General features: G+C 43.5%; 1 protein-coding gene across 1 annotated transcript in view; it reads left to right on the plus strand.

Moving 5' to 3' along the window:
- The first annotated feature begins 5,870 nt into the window (after positions 1-5,870).
- Positions 5,871-22,210, plus strand: part of Ppm1d (protein phosphatase, Mg2+/Mn2+ dependent 1D) — a 38,551-nt gene continuing 22,211 nt past the window's right edge. The window contains exons 1-2 of the mRNA XM_059271413.1: positions 5,871-6,467; positions 19,226-19,454. Of these exons, the coding sequence (XP_059127396.1) occupies positions 6,017-6,467; positions 19,226-19,454 (680 nt within the window). The 5' untranslated portion in view covers positions 5,871-6,016. The remainder of the gene's footprint in view (positions 6,468-19,225; positions 19,455-22,210) is intronic.

A 22,210-nucleotide genomic window follows, 5' to 3' on the forward strand; every position in this document is an offset into this window, starting at 1 on the left:
TCCTTCAGCCTTTGGGTGGGTTCTGAGTATCAAACTCATGTTACCAGACTTAGGTGTATCATCTAAGCCTTTATCTGCTGGGTCATCTCAGCAGTGGGGAAGTCCTTTCTTAAGTGACTCATGTCTCACAAATTGGATGGAGGCAGAAGGGGAAAATGCTGGCTTGTAACTCAACACAGAAGAGGCAGTGGGTATTCTAAAACAACCTGTTTCTATAGTAGTTCCGAACCCCAAACTGCCACGGCCACACCTTAAAGCAAATGCAGAGCTTCCATTTTACTGAAGCTGGGTGTGGAAGGGGGATGTTAAGAATTCCACTCAAGCACAACGGCTGGATCCAGAGACACAGGGAGTCTCTCCCTGAAAAAAAGAAAAGAGGGGGGTGGGGCATTCAGTTTACTAGTTCCTATTTTGAAGGTGTTTTTTTGATTTTTTTTTTTTTTTTTTTTTTTTTTTTTGCTAATTTTGTATCAAAGTGTGAAGGGCACATTACTTGGGGCTTAAAACTTTCTCCAACAGAAGTTTAGTAAATAATACTGCTGAGTTAAAATGCTACATCGTAGAGGCTGGAGAGACAGTGCAACGGTCAGGGCATTTGCTAGTCTGGTAGGAGACCCTGGTTTGGTTCCCAGCACCTGTAACCGGCACTTGGAACGTCCTGTAAATTCAGCTCCAGGGATCTGACTCCCTTTTCTGAACTCCTCAGGTGCTTACATTCACATGTACACAAACTCCATATATATATATATAAACTCCATACACACACACACACACACACACACACATACACACACACACCCCCCCAAAGAGAAACTTTTTACCAAGGAAAAACAATAAACTTAGCCAGGCCTGTAATTTTAGCCCTTTGAAGGATGATGCAGGAGGATCGCCATGAGTTGAAGGGCAGCCTGAGCTATATAGAGTTCTAGTGTAGCTTATACTACAGTGAAACTCTCTTAAAAATCCAAAATACAGCCGGGCAGTGGTGGCTCACACCTTTAATTCCAGCAATTGGTTGTGGGGGGTGGGCAGAGGTAGAGGTTCCCTGTGAGTTGGAGCCCAGACTGGTCTAAAGAGCAAGTTCCAGGATAGCCAGGGCTACACAGAGAAACTCTGTCACAAAAACAAAAAAAAAAAAGAAAAGAAAAGAAAAGAAAAAAGCTAAAAAAGAAGTAAGTAGCCTGGTCTGTTCTACATAGCACCATGTAGGCCAGCCAGAACTACATAGTGAATCCTGTCTCAAAAAAGAAACAAAACAAAACCACAGTAAATTCAAGAGTAGGCCACCAAAAAAAAAAAAAAAAAAAAAAAAAAAAAAAAAAAAAAAAATGAGGCCATGTGTGTAAGTCAAGATATCTGAAGAGAGAAGGCACAGATAGTCTTTCCATATTAACGACTCAACCCAGCTGTCTGTAGAGAACACAACAGATTGATTTTCCCTGGCTAATTAGGAGCCTATACAGGGCTGATACCTTTGGGGTGTGGCAGTAGCAGTTCTGACTTATGTTTCCCATTCATTTATCCTCACATACAGTGAGTGTGTTTCTCCTCACATACAGTGTGTTTCTCCTCACATACAGTGAGTGTATTTCTCCCCACATACAGTGTGTTTCTCCTCACATACAGTGTGTTTCTCCTCACATACAGTGTGTTTCTCCCCACATACAGTGTGTTTCTCCTCACATACAGTGTGTTTCTCCTCACATACAGTGTGTTTCTCCTCACATACAGTGAGTGTGTTTCTCCTCACATACAGTGTGTTTCTCCTCACATACAGTAGGTGTGTTTATCCTCACATACAGTGAGTGTGTTTATTTTCACATACAGTGAGTGAGGCAGCAGTAGTCAGATTAGGCTGATTATTTTGTTAAACACTGAGTTGCTAACACAGCAGGGTTACAGTAAAGGCAGATTTACAGATTAACCTCTTGAGACACATTTATCTCATTTATCTTGCCATTGTTAATACGCAGGTCTCTAATAGATGAACTATAGACTTATGGGAAGAAACAATAGCAAATTGATTAGATTTTTTTTTTTTTTTTGACAAGGTCTCTCTCTTATGTTGTCCTGGCTGTCCTGAAACTCAATATGTAGAGTAGGCTGGTCTTGAACTCACAGAGACCAACCTCTGCTTCCCAAGTGCTGGGATTTAAGTTGTGCAATACCATGCCCAGCTCAGATTAGATTTTTTAAAAGATTTTTTTATTATGCCAGGCAGTAGTGGAGCACACCTTTAATCCCAGCACTCAGGAGGCAGAGGCAGGCAGATCTCTGTGAGTTTGAGGCCAGCCTGGTCTACAGGGTGAGTTTCAAGACAGCCAGAGCTACACAGAGAAACCCTGTCTTGAAAAAAAAAAAAAGTATTTACTTTTATGTGCACTGGTGTTTGGCCTGCATGTATGTCTGTGTGAGGGTGCTAGATCCCCTGGAACTGGAGTTACAGACAGTTGTGAGCTGCCATGTTGTTGCTGGGAATTGAACCTGGGTCCTCTGGAAGAACAGTCAGTGCTCTTATCCGAAGAGTCATCTCTCTAGCCCCCAATTAGATTCTTATACTAAATTGATTTTTTTTTTTTTTTTTTTTGGTTTTTCAAGACAGGGTTTCTCTGTGTAGCTTTGTGCCTTTCCTGGAACTCACTTGGTAGCCCAGGCTGGCCTCGAACTCACAGAGATCCGCCTGGCTCTGCCTCCTGAGTGCTGGGATTAAAGGCGTGCGCCACCACCGCCTGGCTAAAATTGATTCTTAAAGTACATGTTTAAGAAAAGAAGTGTATGTTTGATAATTTTGGACTCTTAATAGTTAAGAACTACTAAGAGGCCATTAAAAGTAAGATATGACTTCAAAACCAACAAATCAGGCTGGGCCTGCTTCTGCCTGCTGGGATGAAAAGGTGTGAGCCACCCCCACCTGGACTTTTTTTCCTTTTTCTCTGTAATGAGGAACAGTTTCTGATCCTCTTGCCTCTATCTTCCAAGTGCTGGGATACAACTGTACACTACCACATCAAGTTTATGAGGTGCTGGGGATCAAGCCTGGGGCTTCATTTGTGTTAGACGACCGACTAAGATACATCCCTATCCCAAAGATTAGGAAGAGAAGAGAATGGGGCTAGAGTATTAATCAGCAGTTAAGGCTCTTCCAGAGTTCCATTCCCAGCACCCACATGGAGGCTCATAACTCCAGTCTCAGGGGATCCAATGTCCTCTTCTGGCTTCTTTTGGTACCAGGCACACACATGGTGCACAGAAATACCAAGACACTCATACGCATAAAATAAGTAAATTTTAAAAATTAAAGACTTGAAAAATAAAAAACAAATTTAAAAAAGAAAGGTAGGCCAGGTAGTGGTGATGCATGCCTGTAGTCCCAGCACTTGGGAGGTGGAGGCAGGCAGATTTCTGTGAGTTCCAGGACAGCCTGGTCTACAAAGCGAGTTCCAGGAGGATAGCCAGGGATACACAGAGAAACTTTGTCTTGAAAAACCAAAAAGAAAAAAAAAAAAAAAAAAAGAAAGAAAAAAGAAAAAAACAAGCCATGGAGAACAAGCCAGTAAGCAGTGCTACTCAGTATAGTCTGTTTCAGTTCAGCCCCCTTCAGGTTCCTGCCTTGAGTTCCTGCCTGGCCATTTCCTCTCCGGGTTGGTTGCAGTCAGTGTCCGGATAGGGAAGTTGACTCAAACATTTCCAGATGAGGCCGAGATAAAGTGGGAATCATTGGCAGTAGGAGTTGAAACCTTTGGGATGACTGGGGAAGAGTGAGATGTGGATGAAAACCCCAGAAGTGGAGTTCAGTACAGGGATAACGGATGGCCTGGAGCCTGTGGCCTGTGACTGGGAGGAAGTGTTGAGAGGTGTGGTGGAATTGTCTTTCCATATTCTCTTGGGGCAAAGGCAGACCAACTAAGGTGGAAATCTACAAGGAGGAAAGTAGGCTGTTGTCTCTTGCAGGTCTTGTGGGACGGAAGTCGCTGGAGCATCCCCTGCTAGTATCTCATTTAGCATTTTAAAAATTCAGCTATGAAATGTGGCCTATACACTTCTGCTTATAATTATAATTGTTAGGTTTTGATAATGTTATGATCACCTGTGAAAACAAGATGAGAAAGAGCAGTAACAGAGTACTCCAGAAGCAGAGGCAGGAGGAGCTCTGTGAGTTGGAGGCCAGCCTGGCCTGCAAATCAGTTCCAGGACAGCCCAGGCAGAAGCAGGTGGATCTCTGTGAGTTCGATGCCAGTCTGGTTTACAGAGCAAGTCGCAGGACAGCCAAGGCTACACCGAGAAACCCTGTCTCGAAAAACCATTAAAAAAAGGAGAGAAAGAAAAGAAAAGAAAAAAAAAGATTAAAAAGTGTTAAGGCAAAGTTATTTCAGAATGCTGTTTCAGGGGACTAGAGAGATGGCTCATCAGTTAAGAGTCTCTACTGCTTTTTGCAAAGGACTGGAGTTTGGAGTACCCACATAGGTGGTTCACAGCCACCTCTAACTTGAGTTCTAGGAGGGTCAGAGCCTCTGGTCTCCATGTTCACGTGCACAGAGCGATACACATACAATGAAAATGAAATAAACCTTGAGTAAAAATGAAAATAAATCTTTAAAAAAAGAAGTGTTTTGATAGGTACAGGGATTATTGCAACACCATGTTGCACGGAAGGACGGTGGAAAGATTTTTTTTTTTTTGTATTTGTATTTGTGCTGCACTATATAAATTTCCACTATTCCTTTGTTACTATTCCATGTTAAATCTCAAAGGCTGTACAGAAAAAGAGCATATAAGAAGTCAACTTTAAATTGATCCCTTCCAAAAAAAAAAGTACGGTACTGAGAAAACACTAAAATGCTCATTCCAGGGCTTATTTTAATTCCGTGGAAATAAAGTGCCAGTGTTTTGTTGCTCGGACTATGCACTACTGGGCGAACAGAGGGAAATAACCGTGTCCTTAGGGCATGGAGATCTTGTTTTTCCGTAGGCTCTTTTTCCAAATAATAACTTAGACACTGCAGCGGTAGCTGTATTCAGGACTAGTCTGAAAAAGTATTAACAAGGCTGACAAGAGGAAAAATACGCAAAAATATTTTTTAAAAACTGCTGGACAGAATTGTTAGGAATTAAATGCGCCGATAGGTCTCTGACACAACCGTACTGTGGAAAACCGGACTGCGCAACTGGCGGTGGGTGGAAAATTCCAAGTTTTCTGAACTAAACCGGACAGCCTCCCCCGTGTAACTCCCAGCCTGACCCGTCCCACCCGAGCCAGTTCAGGCGTGCTTCCCTCGTCCGGCGCGCTGACCAACGGCCTTTGAAGGGCATTTTCGCGCCATTTCGCTCGAAGGAGTGGAAAGGTGAAGTCCACCCGAGCTCTCTGCAGATTTTCCACCATCGCGCGAGGCCGGAGCCTGCAAAGCTTGCTCTGGGAGGGCCAAAGGGGTAAAAGCCAGAAGTCTCACCCCAGGGAGCTGAGTAGGGGAAAAAAAGGTGACAGGTTAGGGCGTTTGCGACTTAGAAACTGCGGAAACCCCCCAGGGTGCAGAAGCTCCAGGCTGGGGAAAACAAACCCGGCTCTGCGCGGGCTGGCGCAGGAGGCGGGCGGAGCGAGAGCAGCGGTTGCAAAGAGACGCGGGGGCGGGAGGGGAGGGCGGGAAGGGAGTGGGGGGGGCGAGCTCGCTCCCCTCGACTCCTGATTGGCCCGTCCCGGCGAACCGAGTGACGTCACAGGAGGGTTAGAGAACGCCTGATTTGTGCGGTGGGCGCGGGCGGGCGGGGAGCGAGTGCAGTGCGCAGGCGCAGCTGCTCGGCTCCTCTCGCCGGCGACTCGACCGGCCCAGCTCTCGCGGACAAGTCCTGACATCGCGCGCCCCCCCCCCCCCCCCCCCCCCGCTCCACCTCGGGGACCGCCCCCTCCTCGCTCTCGGCGTCGTCGAAGATAAACAATAGTTGGCCGGCGAGCGGCGAGTGTGTCTCCCGCCTCAGAATTCGGCGGGCTGCGTGGGAACGGAGGGATCCCGGGCAGCCGGCCATGGCGGGGCTGTACTCGCTGGGAGTGAGCGTCTTCTCTGACCAGGGCGGGAGGAAGTACATGGAGGACGTAACTCAGATTGTGGTGGAGCCCGAGGCGACTGCCGAGGAAAAGCCGGCGCCCGTACCGCGGCGGGCGCTCGGGCAGCCGGCGAGCCCCGCTCTTGCCGGCGGCGGGCCATCGGGAAAAGGCCCGGCGGCGGCCCGCGACCCTACCCTGGACGCCGCGGCCTCGCCACCCGCTGGCCGCTGCTGTCGCCGCCGCTCCTCGGTGGCCTTCTTCGCCGTGTGCGACGGGCACGGCGGGCGGGAGGCGGCACAGTTTGCCCGGGAGCACTTGTGGGGTTTTATCAAGAAGCAGAAGGGCTTCACCTCGTCCGAGCCCGCCAAGGTGTGCGCTGCCATCCGCAAAGGCTTCCTCGCATGTCACCTCGCCATGTGGAAGAAACTGGGTAAGTTCCCGGGTTTGTGCGGCGCCCGCCTCTTTTTTTTTCTTTTCTTCTCTTTTTTTTTTCTGGGCTTTTTATAGCATCAGCACCGCGTGGGCCTCTCCCCTGGTACTAAGCGCGCTATCCATCAAGTGACGCTGTCCACTAAAGGGATGCGTGTGAAGACTGTCAGGGTTGGAGTTCTGGGCACACCGAGTGGCCTCGGGGAAGCTAGGATGGCTTGTTTCCCAGCAACCGTTTCTTGCTTTTTTCTCCTCCCTCCCACGATCAGGGGCAACAGTCCCCGCTCCCTTCGATAATTCGCTTGGGTGGCAGCAAGCTCAGAAGTGTTTGAAAGCCGGCGCCAGATTCTAACCAAAATATAAATTGAAGGATCGTTTCTATGTGGGCCAGGTGAAGGAAGCCGGAGGTGGTAAGAACTGGAGCGTTCCCTTAGCATCTGTCATAATTTTGTTCTTGATGGGCTTGTCCCTCTTGGTTGCCTCCTACCGGTGGTGTCACTTCTTCATATTGACTCGGATGGCTCCGCGTAAACCAGTTTAGAAGGGCTGAACGGTCTGTACATAGGCAACGTACTTTTTGGAAGCGATTCTGTTTTGATCGTGTTTTAGGGTCGCAACCCTTGAGTTGCTTATGAAAAAGGCGTGCAACGTATTAAACATTAAATTAGCCTCGATATGTGTTAACTTCTTGGTGTGTATATGTATATGTGTGTGTGTGTGAGATAATAGTTACCTTAGCTAATTGCATTCAAACAGTTTCCAAAAGTTTATAGTAAAAAGCACTCAGGTAAACTCCCATCCAAGTAGCTTTTGGTAACAGGTAACCTTATTCCCTAAATTTCGGTGCAATTGTAGTTTCAACCAAATTTTGAATGTTTGTAAGGCAGACAATACTTATATGTATAACGTAAATGACACAGGATTGTGGTTGCTTACTTATTGCTGTGGATATATGGTGCATATCTTTTTTACAGAAAAGAATTAACGCTCCTGCCACTAAAAACCCTTTGTTTATAGTGGTGTAAGAAAATCCACTCTATTTTCATTAAAGAAACAGAGACATAGGGAAAGCTGTTACAGATTTGTAAAATACACAGTATTTTTAGAAAGGCATTGTCATAGAGTGTAGACTAGCTGGTTTCAAAGTCTGTTTTCCATCTGTTGGGCTTTTTGCCAAGTATTTGATTGACTCAGAGACCAGCCACTAAGTTTTTTGGAGGCGGTTCCCAGCCAATCCCTGGGGCCCCTATGATGGATTTATTTTGTTTTCGTGTGGGCAGAGTAGAGCTGAAAGCACTGTAGTTTGTTCTAGAAATACATTATATTATGGCTGGAGAGGAATTAAAAGTGGAGAGTGAGACAAACAAGACGAAGAGTAGGCACAAAGAATTATTATAGAGTCCATTTATTTCACAGTACACGTGGGGCGCATGAATTTGCCATATGCTTTTAACTTTAAGAATCAAAAGCTTTTAATATATGAACTTTAGCCAGGTGTGGTTGTGCATGCTTTTAATCCCAGTACTTGAGAGGCAGAGGGTAGGCCGGTCTCTGAGTTCGAGGCCAGCCTGGTCTCTATGTAGAGAGTTTCAGGACAGCCAGGGTTTGTAGACAGACCATCTCTAAAAGAAAAAGATTCATATTGGAGTGTGGTGGCTGGTGATGGTAATCCCAGCACCTGGGTGGCAGACCAAGGAGGATCAGTGTAAGGTCAGGACCAGGGCAACAAAGTAGACTATCTCAAAGAAAAAGGTTGTCCTTTAGATTTGCTGATGTTGAATTGAATGCAGGGCTTCTCACATAAGCACAATCTCTATCTTTGTGATCCCTGATTGTCCCATTAATAAAGTAGAGGCCATGATGGTAATCGTGAATGCATTTTTTACATGCACACACTTCAAAAACATTTTATAATTTAAAATTGTGTGTGTGGGGGTATATGCATGTGACTTCAGATGCCCGAAAAAAAATCAGACGTCACCTTTCTATGGAACTAAGATTACAGGTGGTTATGAGATGCCTGAAGTGGGTTCTGGGAACTGAACTCAAGAACTTGAGTCCTCTAAAAGAACAGTAAATGTTTTTAACCTGTATGCCAGCTCTCCAGCTCTACATACTCATACTTTTTTAAAATCACACTTTTCATTTTTATTGAATGAAACCTTGAAGGAACTCTTGTCTTTAAAACTTAAATTTAAAAAAGAATATTAAAAAGTATTTTGAGTAAATTAGAATCTTGACATAAGAAATACAAGTTAATGCCTTTGTGCACACCTTTAATCCCTGTATTCTGGAGGCAGAAGCAGGTGAATCTTTGTGAGTTCAAGGCCAGTCTGGTCTATAGAGTAAGTTTCAGGACAGCCAGGGCTACACAGAGAAACCATGTCTCAAAAACCAAAAACAAAACAAACAAACAAAACAAAACAAAAAAACCAAAAAGAAAGAAAAGAATGGCATTGTTTTATATTTTTGCAAATCTCTTTTAATGTCTGGCTTAATAGAAGACACCTCAGTTCTCGTCTGTTTTTGCACTCAGTTTCTTGTACTATTGGTTGAGATATAAGAAAACGGACCTTCATATACAGATATAGTAGTGGATCACTAAATAGTCTGTGTCAAGCTGTATCTTAAGGTTAGTTGAATTATGATCTGAAATCTCACTTAAGATCTTTACCCCATGAGTTTGAATGAGGGTGTTTGTGCACTTGGGAGGGTTTGGAGGAAGGAAGGGGAAGGGGGGAGATGATGTAATTATACTATAACCTAAAAAATAAAAATAAGTTACTGAAAGAATGACTCCCCTCCCAACATCTGTGTCTTTTATAGCTCCTAAGTATGGAATGACGCCTGGAGATATCTGCCCTATTTAAAAAATTTTTCTTTCCAGTGCCCTCATCAAACTTGGGGTCTTGCATATGTTAGGTAGTCTGCCACTGGTTTCTCTGCCCCAACTTCCTCTCCTCTCAGGCTTGGAGTCAGTCCTGTGCCCAGGTGTGAGTTTTGACATGATGTATCATCATTTGGAAACTAATGGCACACTGAGTTAATGTCTTGTGAATATTGATGTGTATCAGCATATGATACAAAAAATAAGTTGGCTATTCTCATTTATGCCTCCAGAAAAGATTTTATTGGGAAAATGTAGGCCACTTTACTGGATATGCATGTTCCCAAACTGAGTCTTCTAAACCACAGTTAGAAATTTATCATGCACTAGCCTGCTATCCTTGAAAGAAAACTCACTTTGTTTTGAAGACAGTATATATCATATGACCAAGCCTTCTATTTTCTGCTAGGACCTTACCTGTCACACACCCCATGGGCCTTAGTCTTCCTTTCTTAGACTTTGGGGTGCTGGGATCTCAGGCATATACCACCACAATTGAGCCTATTCATCTTTTCTTTTTTCTCCTGAGCCATGGTTTCATAGTTCAGGGAAGTCTCTTGAATTTGCTGCATGTGGATCATTTCTGATCCTCCTGCCTTCATTTTTTCAAGGGTTGGGATTACAGCTGTGTGCCAGCTACCACATACCCAGGCTGCCTTTGAAGTTTATGTCCATGTGTGGCTGAGAGGAAAACCTTTGGTATCATTCCTCAGGTATACTGGCTGCTGTGGTTGTGGTTTTGTTTTTGTTTTTGTTTTTTGTTTTTGTTTTTTTTGAGACAGGGTTTCTCTGTGTAGTTTTGGTTCTATCTCTGGATCTTGCTCTGTAGACCAGGCTGGCCTGGAACTCACAGAGATCCGCCTGGCTCTGCCTCCCAATTACTGGGCTTAAAGGCATGCACCACCACTGCCCGGCTGTTTTTGTTTTTTGTTTTAAAGATGATCTCTTACCGAGGTAACTCTCAGTCAGTAGGCTAAGCTGTCTGGCCAGTGACCCTAGGTATCTTTTTCTATCTCCCTAGGGCTGGGATCAGAAGCTCTTAGCATTCCCGGCTTTTTATGTGGGTTCTGCAAACACTTTACCAGCTGAGCTGTCTTCCCAGCCCCTTGATTGTGAAATTTTAATCTTATTGCTTCAGGGTCTTGAGTGCTAAATTTACAGGTATGCCTTACCAAGACTTCCCCCAACCCCAACTGTAAGTGTGGAGCTGTGAAGAATACAGTGAGAAGTAGCTCACTTTGAGGCTTCTGTAGTGACCACTGCCAAGGCACTCAAAGTTTTACCAAGCATTGCTTTCGCACCACCAGTGTCTGAGTAAGCACAGCCCAGAGGACAAAAGAGCTCTTAGAATAATGATGAGGAACTGCTCTGAAGATTCTGTCTACCACTGAGAGACCAGCGTGTCTGAATGTGTGCCTCTTGCTGAATCTTGAGGTTTTATCTGCAAAGCTAATTGCCTTACATGTAACTAAGACTCTTAGGGTTGCCCATTTAGCATGTGAAGTAAAGTAGCTGCTCAACAGTCATTTAAAGTTAGTTGAATTTCTCTCCAGTATAAAAATGAAATAAATTGGCTTCTTTACATTTTTTAATAAACACGTTGATCAACTTGTTACTCTAATTATTATGTGTGGGGTGTGGGTGTAGGTCAGAGGACAGACAATTTGTAGGAATGGGTTCTTGTTCCTCTGTGAGTCCTGAAGGTAAAGTTCAGGTTGTCAGGGGTTGAAAGAAAGCACCTTTACCTTCCTAACAGGCTTACTAACCTTGCTGGGGAGTAAAGCATGGGAGGTGTTAGCAGCAGCCTCCTAGGCTGTTCAGGACCAATCCTGGCCTTCACATCCATGTGGACACATATACCTGTGCATTGCTCATTTGTATGCATATATACACTTAGACATATGAAACTAATTGTGCATTGGGCATCGAGATGACTCAGTGGATGGAGGCACTTGCTGGAAAACCTGATTACCTGAGTTTGATCCCTAGAGACACACTTGATGGAATTAGAGAACTGACTCAGGTTGTCTTCAGACCTCCTGTAAGCCATGGCTTCCATCCCCTCCTGCCCACAAAACAAACAGACAAACAACAAATAGAAACATATGCCTTCAGGGCTTTGGATGCCATAAGTTGGAAATTAAGGAGTCATGAGAGTGGGCTCCTTATGGAGAATCTGGTGGCTGCCTGTGGTCCTTTGCCTTTCCTGGCTTGAAGGTGGATGCATCTCTGTATCTCAGCCTCTTGTTTTTGTATTTCCTTCTCTGCATTGTCTTCTCTTCTCTCTTCTGAGGACACTGGTTCTTGAATTAGTGCTCACTCTAATCCAGGATGATCTCTTGTTAAGATTCTTAACCTGCTTACATCTGCAAAGACCCCTTGCCAAATAATGCCATAGTCACAGGTCATTTCATGTACCTTCCCTCCAAAATACTTAATTCCAAAGGAAAGAGGTAACAGTGGGAAACCTGACAAACACCTCTTAAATGATGAAACACAGCAGTAGTCTAAATTTTTTTTAATGTATTTATTTTTTTAGATAAGGTCTCACTATAGTGGGTGGATGTGGTGGTGGTGCATGCCTGTAATCCCAGCACAAGGGTCACTGGAAGTTGGGAGCCAGCTTGGGGTACAGAGTGATAGCCTGTCTCAAAATGAAATGAAATAAATAATTATCCAGTCTTAAGTGTTTTGTTATAGTAACAGAAACCAGTTTAAAATTGATAGGCTGTAGTGGCACACATCTTTAATCCCAGCACTCGGGATTAAAGGCAGGCGGATCTCTGTGAGTTTGAGGCCAGCATGGTGTACAGAGCAAGTTCCAGGACAGCCAGGGCTACACAGAGAAACCCTGTCTCAAAAAACAAACAAACAAAAGATTGATGATGAAGAATGAGAATCCTATTTGTAGGAATTAGGTACTACAGTAATTACTTGCTCTTAGTTCAAGAAAATAGGTTGACTTTTTGCCAGAACAGAAAGGAATATACAAAACTCAAGAAACAGATCTCAGAAAGGTCAAAAGCCTGGGGACTTGCCCAGATTCAAGGGCAGTTTTGTTAGGGTCTTTTTGCTGTAATAGGCTATATTTATTTCAATAAAGAAAATGAATCAGAAGTTGCAGCCTCATTTCATTTTCTTTCTTTCCTTTTTTTTAAAGATTTATTTATTTATTTATTTAGAAGAGGGCATCAGATCTCATTACAGATGGTTGTGAGCCACCATATGGGTGCTGGGAATTGAACTCAGGACCTCCGAAAGAGCAGCCAGTGTTTTTAACCTCTGAGCCATCTCTCCAGCCCTCGTTTCATTTTCTAATCATCATTTGACTTACAAAAAATTGTGTTAGTTTTCAAGCCTTCTCAGACTTTTATTTATTTATTTATTTATTTTTTGAGACAAGCATTTGGGCTGTCCTGGAATTCACTGTATATCCCAGGCTATCCTTGATGTAGGTCGATCTTCCTGTCTCAGACTCCCAAGTGCTGGGGTTACAGACTTGGGCTGCCATGCTTGGCTATCTCTCAGATTGTTGCAATGAGTACACTTTATATAGGAATATATGTGATCATCAGCTCGGCTCCTTTTGTGTTTTACTATCTGCACCAGTCTCTCTGATTTTCAGAGACTTGTGATAATTGCTTTCAGTACATTCCTGGAGAAGAGTATTGCCATCATGTCCCAAAGTCCTATATATGGTCTGTCCTCCCCTTAATAGGCTTCCTGGTGTGGCAAGAGTGAGGAGGATATTCTTGGCTTGTTTTGAATCCGAGCTTCTCTTACTTGTGCTCTGACCTTGCGTAAGACTATTGTGCCAGAGTGCCCTTATCTGTAAGGTGGAGCTGACGATAGTCTGCCCCTCCCCTAAGAGTTAAATGAGTATATTGCTAACTGATACGTACCCCCGGTTTCAGAATTGGCACGAAGTACAAATACGGTTGTAATTTTTTTCTTTATTAAAATCTTTCCCTTCTCTCCCTCCTTTTCATCCATCTCATGTAGCACAGACTCTTTGAACTTCTGATTCTCCTGCTTCTACCTGCCAAGAGCTGGGATCATAGGTGTATGCCACCACTCCAAGCTCAAAAACTTGATTTTTTTTTTTTTTTTTTTGTAGAAGACTGAGTCTTAGCTGAGTAAGGTGGTTTGGGAATGTAATCCCAGCACTCCAGACACTGAGACAGGATTGTTATGAGTTCAGGGCTGGTCTAAGCTGCATAGCCAACTAGTGCTATATAGTGAAATCCTATCTCAAAAACCCCCAAAACATGGGGCTAGAAAGATGGTTCCACAGTTAGGAGCACTCACTCAACTTCAGTGAGTGAGTTTGGTGAGGACCTGGAACCACTTGGTGGCTCACTTGGTAGCCTGTAACTTCAGTTCCAGGGGGTCCAGTGCTCTCTCCTGGTCTGCTCAGACACCAGACATAATATGATTCACAGACATGCATGCAGGTGCTCACACATATACATAAAATTAAAAGAAGAAACTTTAGAAAACAAAAAAGACTAGAGGTTGTTCATCTGCCTAGGATGCATGAGACCTTGGGTTCACTCTCCAGTCCCACCAAAACAAACACAAATATTAAAAAATAAGTAAGAAGCCGGGCGGTAGTGGCGCACGCCTTTAATCCCAGCACTCGGGAGGCAGAGGCAGGTGGATCTTTGTGAGTTCGAGGCCAGCCTGGTCTACAGAGCGAGATCCAGGAAAAGGTGCAAAGCTACACAGAGAAACCCTGTCTCAAACAAAAAAAAAAAAAAAAGTAAGAAGAGAGCCACCGAATCTTACCTGGTATAAGGTAAGAGTGAAATCTCAGTGCCTAGGGAGGTCGAGGCAAGAGGATTTGATGGTTACTCCCAGTCTGGGTAATAAACCAAAACAACAGCAACAACAACCCAAAAACTGGCCTGTTGCTGTGATGTACGAACTGAAGGGTCGGTTCTCTGCAGGTGCACACATGTGATCAACACAGCATAACACAACCTTGAACTCGGGGACTCCTGGAACTCCCTGCCTTAGCCACCCATATAGGTGTGAGCTAGAAATGTTACATGTTTATCCTGGGGGTCGGTTCTCTGCAGGTGCACACATGTGATCAACACAGCATAACACAACCTTGAACTCGGGGACTCCTGGAACTCCCTGCCTTAGCCACCCATATAGGTGTGAGCTAGAAATGTTACATGTTTATCCTGGGTCTGTTGCAGCCGTGCATAACCCATAATCCTATTGTATATGGGAGGATGAGGCAGAAGGATTGTGGGTTCCCTCTAGCCTGGAAAATACAGTGAGATACCCCATCTTAAAAACAACAAAACACCCACAAAACTCCACTAGAAAACTTATTTGGAAAACACATGTAAGAGAATTAAAAAGAACAAGTGGAGGAATGCTTAAACTGAATTTTTTTTTTTTTTTTTTTGGTTTTTCGAGACAGGGTTTCTCTGTGTAGCTTTGCGCCTTTCCTGGAACTCACTTGGTAGCCCAGGCTGGCCTCGAACTCACAGAGATCCGCCTGCCTCTGCCTCCCGAGTGCTGTTAAACTGAATTATTAAATGATATAAATAGATGTTTAAATTCAGAATTCCAACTGAGACAAACATTGTAACGATAAAGGTGGCATTTCAAGTGAATTCATTACTTGTAGTCCACTGCAGAATATCTGTTTGCTTTTGACCACAATCGTGGGGTTCTTTTGTATTTACTTGTGTATTGATTTTGTGTATGTGCGTGGATGCATATGGAGTTCAGAGGGCAGTTTGTGGGAACTGGCTCTCTGTCACGTGGGTGCCTTTGCTCACTGAGTCTTCTTTGTAAATTTTCTTTTCTTTTTTTTTTAGACATGGTCTCTCTACTCAGCCTTGCTGTCCTGGTACATACTATGTAGACCAGAGATCTGCCTTTGCCTTCCAGAGTAAAGGCACACACTGCTACGCCTGACTGTAAATTTTCTTTTTTTGAGTCAGAGCTTATTTAGCCCAGGCTGCCTTGGAATTCTATATGTAGCTGAGGATGACTGAACTCTTGATCCTCCTCCTCCTACCTCCTAAGTGCTGATATTACAGATGTATACCATCATGTCAGGTTCAGAAATGTGATTTAAGTAATATTGTGGTTTTGAATGTTCTCTTATTTGCCCTCCACTCCAATAGCATTTTATTTTAGGTGAGTTAGTACATGACTCAATTACTTGTATGTCTTAATAAATTTTTGTTTTTCTGAATTTGTCTTTTGTTGTTGTTTGGTTGGTATTTTTGAGACACAGGGTCTTACTGTGTAGCCCTACCATCCCACAGCATAGCCCTGGCTAGCTTAAAACATGATATGTTATGTAGACCAGGCTGGTCTTGAACTCAACTCTTTTGCCTCTACCTCTCCAGTGTTGGTACTACATGTGTGCCACTGAATATCGACTGAATGTTAGATGTCGACTGAATGTCAGTAGTGAATAAATATACTGTCCAATTAGGGAAGAGAGCATTGGCTGTGTTGTAGATGTACCTGTATGTCCGTGCTGGTCTTGTGTGTTTGTGTGTGTTGCTGGGTATTGAATATAGAAGTTAGTGCATGGTAGGTAAACTTTCCTCTTTACTTTCTTGAGAGGGTCTCATGAAGTTACCCAAGCTTGCCTTGAACTGCATCTGTTGCACAAGCAAGCCTTGAACTGTTGACCTTTCTGCTTCGGCTTCCCCAGTAGTTGGGATTACAGTTTTCTGCCACTGTGGCTTCATAGTTCTATCTACTTCCAAATTACTCCTTTACAACTTTAGTTCTGTGTTGCTGGTTTATTTTTCTTAGTAGTTTCACCAAGTCTGTTGAATGCAATATATTTGCAGAAACTCATGCGTATACCTTCTTTTACCTCATGCCTTTATTAGATTTGTACGCATTGTGTATAGTCAGGAGGACATTAGGATTGATGTCTATTTTTAGGCTTCATGAACAGTGTTGCTTTGGCCATTTGTTTTTATTCTTTGTATTTCTGCAGTAACACGTGGTGTATTCCTAGGGGGTGGTTGAAGAGTATGCCTGTCTCCACCTCTCGCACGACACCCAAATGTTCCTGCAGTGTGCCGGTTTACATTCATGCTTTCTCAGTAGTTGTTAGAGTCCATGTTGCTCAGCGTTTCTAACCACATTCGCTATGTCATATTTTAAGCAGTTTGGTACTCATGCAGTGGTATCTTGTGGTTTTTTTAAATTATTATTTACCAGATGACTGAAAAAAATTGAATACCTTTGCATGTTTTTGTCTTGAGTTTTCTCTTTGGTTCAAGGCCCATCTAGGCATATTGTACTTTTTTTCTTTAGGTGGCATGTCTGACTGATTTGAGTTGTAGGAACATTTTATATAGCTTCTTCCATTCTGTGAAGTACCTTTTCATTCTGTTCCTGGTAGTTTAACTACCTGGTAGTTTACTGTCCTTGTGGGTACACAGGGAGGCCAGAAGAAGTGTTGGATTCCATAGTGCTGGAGTTCCAGTGTGGGTGATGGATCCAACTCCAGTCCTCACGAGTGAGCAGCAAGCGCTCTTCACTGCTGAGCCGTCGCTCCAGCCTTGGTACCACCTGTTGTCTTCAGCCTTTCCTGTTGTCTCTTGAACTTTTCTGGGATGCAATAAAGAGGGAAACCAGTGTATTTCTCCTCTTACTGTTTTTTTTTTTTTTTTTTTTTTTCTTGTTAGATGAGTGCATTCTGCAGGCATCCTTTGTATAGTTCTGTTGGCTCAGACTTACAGGCATCCTTCATGTTTGCTTGTGACCTTTTCCTGTGCTTCATGTCTGCTATGGGGTTATTTTTATAGTCTGTCCTTTTAGTGGAGTTTTGGTGGGCACAATATGTGAGCGAGTGATTCAGTCTGCTGAATTTACAGTTACAGTTTAGTATTACAGAATTGTTGACTGCCACTGAATTTCATTAGACACTATATGGTTTGGAATTGATGTGAGAGTTCTGTTACTTAATATTGAGTTATCTTAAGCAAGCTTCTTAACCATTCAAAGTATTGCTTTTTTTCATTTGTGAGATGAAATAATGAGAGTAATTTTACGTCTCACAAGTTCACTGTACGTATTACTTGAAGTAATATGTGCAAGCTTCTTAGTACAGAGCCTTGTACATGGTATTCAGTAAATGCTGTTAGACGGTGGAGAGATGGTTCAGCAGCTAAGCCTGTGCTGTTCTTGCAGAGGACTTGGCTTCAGTTCCCAGCACCTACTTCAGGAGACTAACAACTGCCCGTAGCTCCAGCTCCAGGGGATCTGATGGCCTCTTCTGGCCTGTTTGGGCTCTTCGCACATGGTGTATATGTAATAGTCAGTCACATACACACATTCACGCACACACACAAACGAGGCAGGCAGGTCTCTGAGTTCAAGATTAGGGTAACCTGGTCTACATGTCAAGTTCCAAGCCAGCCAGGGTTATATAGTGAGACCCTGTTTCAAATATCTAACTAATGAAATAAAATTAAACTTGTTAAAATTTGAGTATTTAAAAGTTGTTTAAGCCGGGCGGTGGTGGCGCATGCCTTTAATCCCAGCACTCGGGAGGCAGAGGCAGGCGAATCTCTGTGAGTTCGAGGCTAGCCTGGGCTACCAAGTGAGTTCCAGGAAAGGCACAAAGCTACACAGGGAAACCTTGTCTCGGAAAAAAAAAAAAAAAAAAAAGTTGTTTAAAAAAAAAACAAGTAACTATTTCTGGAAAGATATAATATGTGCTAAGTTTTGATGAAATGGTTGGTATCATAACTGTAACATAGAGCTGGGGTTGTTGCTTAGTGGTAGAGTACCTTCATGGTGTGTAAGAGGCCTTGGGTTTGATTCCTAACAAAGAAAGCAATCAAAACTAACATATCCTTGCTTCTCCATGTAGTTAAGACTGAAAGTTTCATGGAAGTAGAAAATCTGTCCTGTGATTTGTTTCTCTCAATATTGGTTTATGGTTTTATTATTGTTATTTGTAAATGTTTGGATTAGAGGATTAATTTAAATCCTCAAGTACTGTGCTGGTTGGTTTTATGTTAACTTGACAAGCTAGAATCATTTTTGAAGAGGGAACCTTCAGCTGAGAAAATGCTCCCACCAGATTGGTCTATGGGTAAGCCTGTGGTGCGTTTTCTTGATTGGTGATAGATGTAGAAGGACCCAGTTCACTGTAGGCAGTGCTGCCCCTGGGTTGGTGATCCTGGGTTCTGTAAGAAGGCAGGCTGAGCCGGGCGATGGTGGCGCACGCCTTTAATCCCAGCACTCGGGAGGCAGAGCCAGGCGGATCTCTGTGAGTTCGAGGCCAGCCTGGACTACAGAGTGAGCTCCAGGACAGGCGCAAAGCTACACAGAGAAACCCTGTCTCGAAAAACCAAAAAAAAAAAAAAAAAAAGAAGGCAGGCTGAGAAAGCTATGAGGAGCAAGCCATTAAGTCCTGTTCCGTGCTCTCTGCCATTAGTTTCTGCCTCCAGGTTCCTGCCCTGAGTTCCTGCCCTGACTTTGATAATGGAGTATGATATGGAAGTGTAAGATGAAATAAATAACCCCTTTCTTTCCAGCCAAAGTTGTTTTTGGTCATGGCGTTTTACCACAGCACCAGAAACCCTACCTTAGACAAGTAGATCCTGAGCTTTTCCTCTCTCTCGCCTCCCTTTCTTTCATTCATCCTGTACTAGGAGTTGAATCTAGGACCTTGAGAATACTAGGCAGGTGCTCTGCACTGAGCTACACCTCCAGCTCAGGATGTTTTTCTGAAAACCTTTTTGTTGTACAAATTCAAGTGTTAACATGCTAATTCAGTATATGTTGCTTGTTACATTCTAATAACTGTGCTTGTGTGTATACCTGGAGAAGTAAAATATAAAATATTTTCTTTCTTATTACAGCAGAATGGCCAAAGACTATGACAGGTCTTCCCAGCACATCCGGGACAACTGCCAGTGTGGTTATCATACGGGGCATGAAGATGTATGTAGCTCATGTAGGTGACTCTGGGGTGGTCCTTGGAATTCAGGATGACCCAAAGGATGATTTTGTCAGAGCTGTGGAGGTGACACAAGACCATAAGCCAGAACTTCCCAAGGAAAGAGAAAGAATCGAAGGACTTGGTGGGAGGTAATCATTTGTTTTGTCTGTCTTATTTTGGCTTTGTTTAGCTAGCTGTGTACACTGTCTTTGTCTTTCTGCCTCTCCCTCACCATTCTTACTTAATTGAGACAAGGTTTTGTTATATAGCCCAGCCTGGCCTATAGCTTGTGATCCTCCGCTTTAGTCTCCTCAATGCTGGGGTTATACACATAGCCTTCTCCTGGCTCCCTCTCTCTTCTTTTGAGACAGAATCTTATATAGCTGAGCCTGACCTGGAACTCCTAATCTTCCTGCTTCAATATTGACATATAATGTTCAGAATCTGCACAGAGCACAACGGCTAGTCTATGCCATGTGCCTTGCAGATACTATTTTATAGTTTATCGTAATCCTGGATTTTTTTTTAAAAAAGGGCTCTCCTTTTTAAGTCCTCTGGGGCTTGTACCATAAATACAGTGATAGGAATGGCATTGTTCTCCATTTTTGCAGTCTCCGCAGTGTTTAGTAGGTGACAGTCTCATATCTTCTGTCTTTACTCTGTCATGGAATGTTAGCTTGGTTACAATAGCTGGACACACACACACACACACACTCTAATTTTTGTTTGAGACACTTATGTGGACCAGATTGGCCTCAGACTCACAGAGATCCTCCTACTTCTACCTTCCAAGTTCTGGGATTAAAAATCATGTGCCACCAAGCCCAGGAGAGAGTAACTTTATTACCTGGAAAGTAGCTTTATTATCCATCACCAGCCACGAGGGTGTGTGCCTGTAAGTTTGAGGCCGTCTTGGGCCCTATAGCAAGTTACAGGCTAATCTGAGCTTTGTAATAGAGATACTTTCCAAAAAAACAAAATAAATATCATCTATGCTCTCTCTGCCTATTCAGTCTTCATCCCTTTACCCTTGGCAACCACTGACCTGTTCACTGTTATAATTTTGCTTTTTCCAGACTGCTATATGGTTAGAACTTGTAGAAGCCCCCCCCACAAAGCTTCTGTAGTGCATGAATTCATCATTTAACTACTTATTCCTGGGTTTCTGTAGCATAGCCAGTCATTCCTCTGTTGAAAAACTACCTGTAGACACATGGCCTTCTCACCATGATGGAAACAGTTAACCTTTTACACCTGCTCAGAAAGCTTTGGCATTTCCTGAGGAATTGCTAGACCATATTTTGAGAGACACTTTGCTAATGTGTACATGGCTTCACTTTTTAGATTTTAGTCTTAAACTGGAATTTGAAAAATCTAAGCAATGTAGTGGAAACACAGGTTCATTTTTTTTTTTTTCATATGGCAGCCAGTAACTAGTTGGACAATTACACACCTCTTATTGACCTCTTACATTTTTATTTTGTGGAAAGATGGCCTTGAGTTTATCATCTCCTTATACTTTTTCTGGATAAGATAAACGAATGTCAGCTTTGTGGTAGGGCGGCCTTGTTTATTGTAAAATGACCCTAGAATGAAGCTTCATCTGGCTAGAGACTGCATAGACTATACCTTCTATTTGCAAACACAGTCTCTGTGCAGTTTAACTTGTGTACAGACCAGGTAGTTATGGTCTTTATTTATTTTGTGTGTATGTGTGTATATGTTTGAATGTATGCCACATATGTGCAGGTGACCATGGAGTCCCAAAGAAAGCATTGGATCCCCTAGATCTGGAGTTAGAGGTGATGTGAGCCTCCAGTGAGGCTGCTGGAACTGAACTTGGGTCCTCTGTAAGAGCAGTAAGTGCTCTTCACTGCTGAACCAGCACTCCAGCCCTGTAGTTAAAGTCTTGTTGGAAGCTGCTGATTTCTGGGACATCTGTAACTTTCCAGACTGTGTTGGGTATTGGGGCTCATGTCTGCTATTCCAGAATTCTAGAGGGTAAAGCAGGATTGCCATGAGTTGATGGCTAGCCTAAGTTACATACTAAATTTTAGGTGGGCCTAAATTAGAGTGAGACCCTGTCTCAAACAAACAAAACCCCTATCTATCTAAAGTTGACTGTGTGGCCTTGTTTATTGAAAGTTGCGGGATTTAGCTCAGTGGTAGAGCGCTTGCCTAGCAAGCACAAGGCCCTGGGTTCGATCCTCAGCTTAAAAAAAAAAAAGAAAAGAAAACTTAGCTGTTTAGCCAGGTGTGGAGGCATATGCCTGTAACCCCAGCATTTGGAGCAGAGGCAGGGAGACTGCCGCAGGTTGGAGGCCAGCCTTGTCTACAAAGCAGGTTCCTGAGCAGCCGAAGCCACACAGCAATCCCGAGTCAAAAAAGCTCTTGAGCTGTCATCTCTGTGACTAGATTCCTGGGAATCCTAAGGATTGCTTTCAAGGTTTCCTTTGTCCTTGAAATTGCTGTCTTAGATGCCTACAATCTTGTGGGAGACCAGCTCCCATATTTATTTACCCCAGGGACTCTTGAGGAGTGAGGGATAAGAGATTTAGATGGAAATATAGAGGGGAGAGAGACAGAAACACAAGATAGCCTCAGGAGGGCCTGGGTCAAAACCCACCAGCCCCTTCAGTCTCTACTAAAGGGCTTTTAGAGGAATGCTAAGGGGTGGAGCAAAAGACCTCCCCCAGCACAGCCAAGCTTAGACCATTCCAGGCACCTGGTGACCATGCTCGTGGTCAAGCCATCCCCTAATGCAGCCCTGTTGTGTAAAGCAAGCTCAGATCTCACTAGGAAGCTTTTGTGGGCTCCCACACAATCTTAAATGAATCTGCTTTCAGGCTATAGTCTATTTAATCCTACCAGAGATAGTTGTACATATACTTGAGTCTTTTTCAAT

The sequence above is a fragment of the Peromyscus eremicus genome, chromosome 8a (assembly GCF_949786415.1).
Source record: "Peromyscus eremicus chromosome 8a, PerEre_H2_v1, whole genome shotgun sequence".
NCBI lineage: Eukaryota > Metazoa > Chordata > Mammalia > Rodentia > Cricetidae > Peromyscus > Peromyscus eremicus.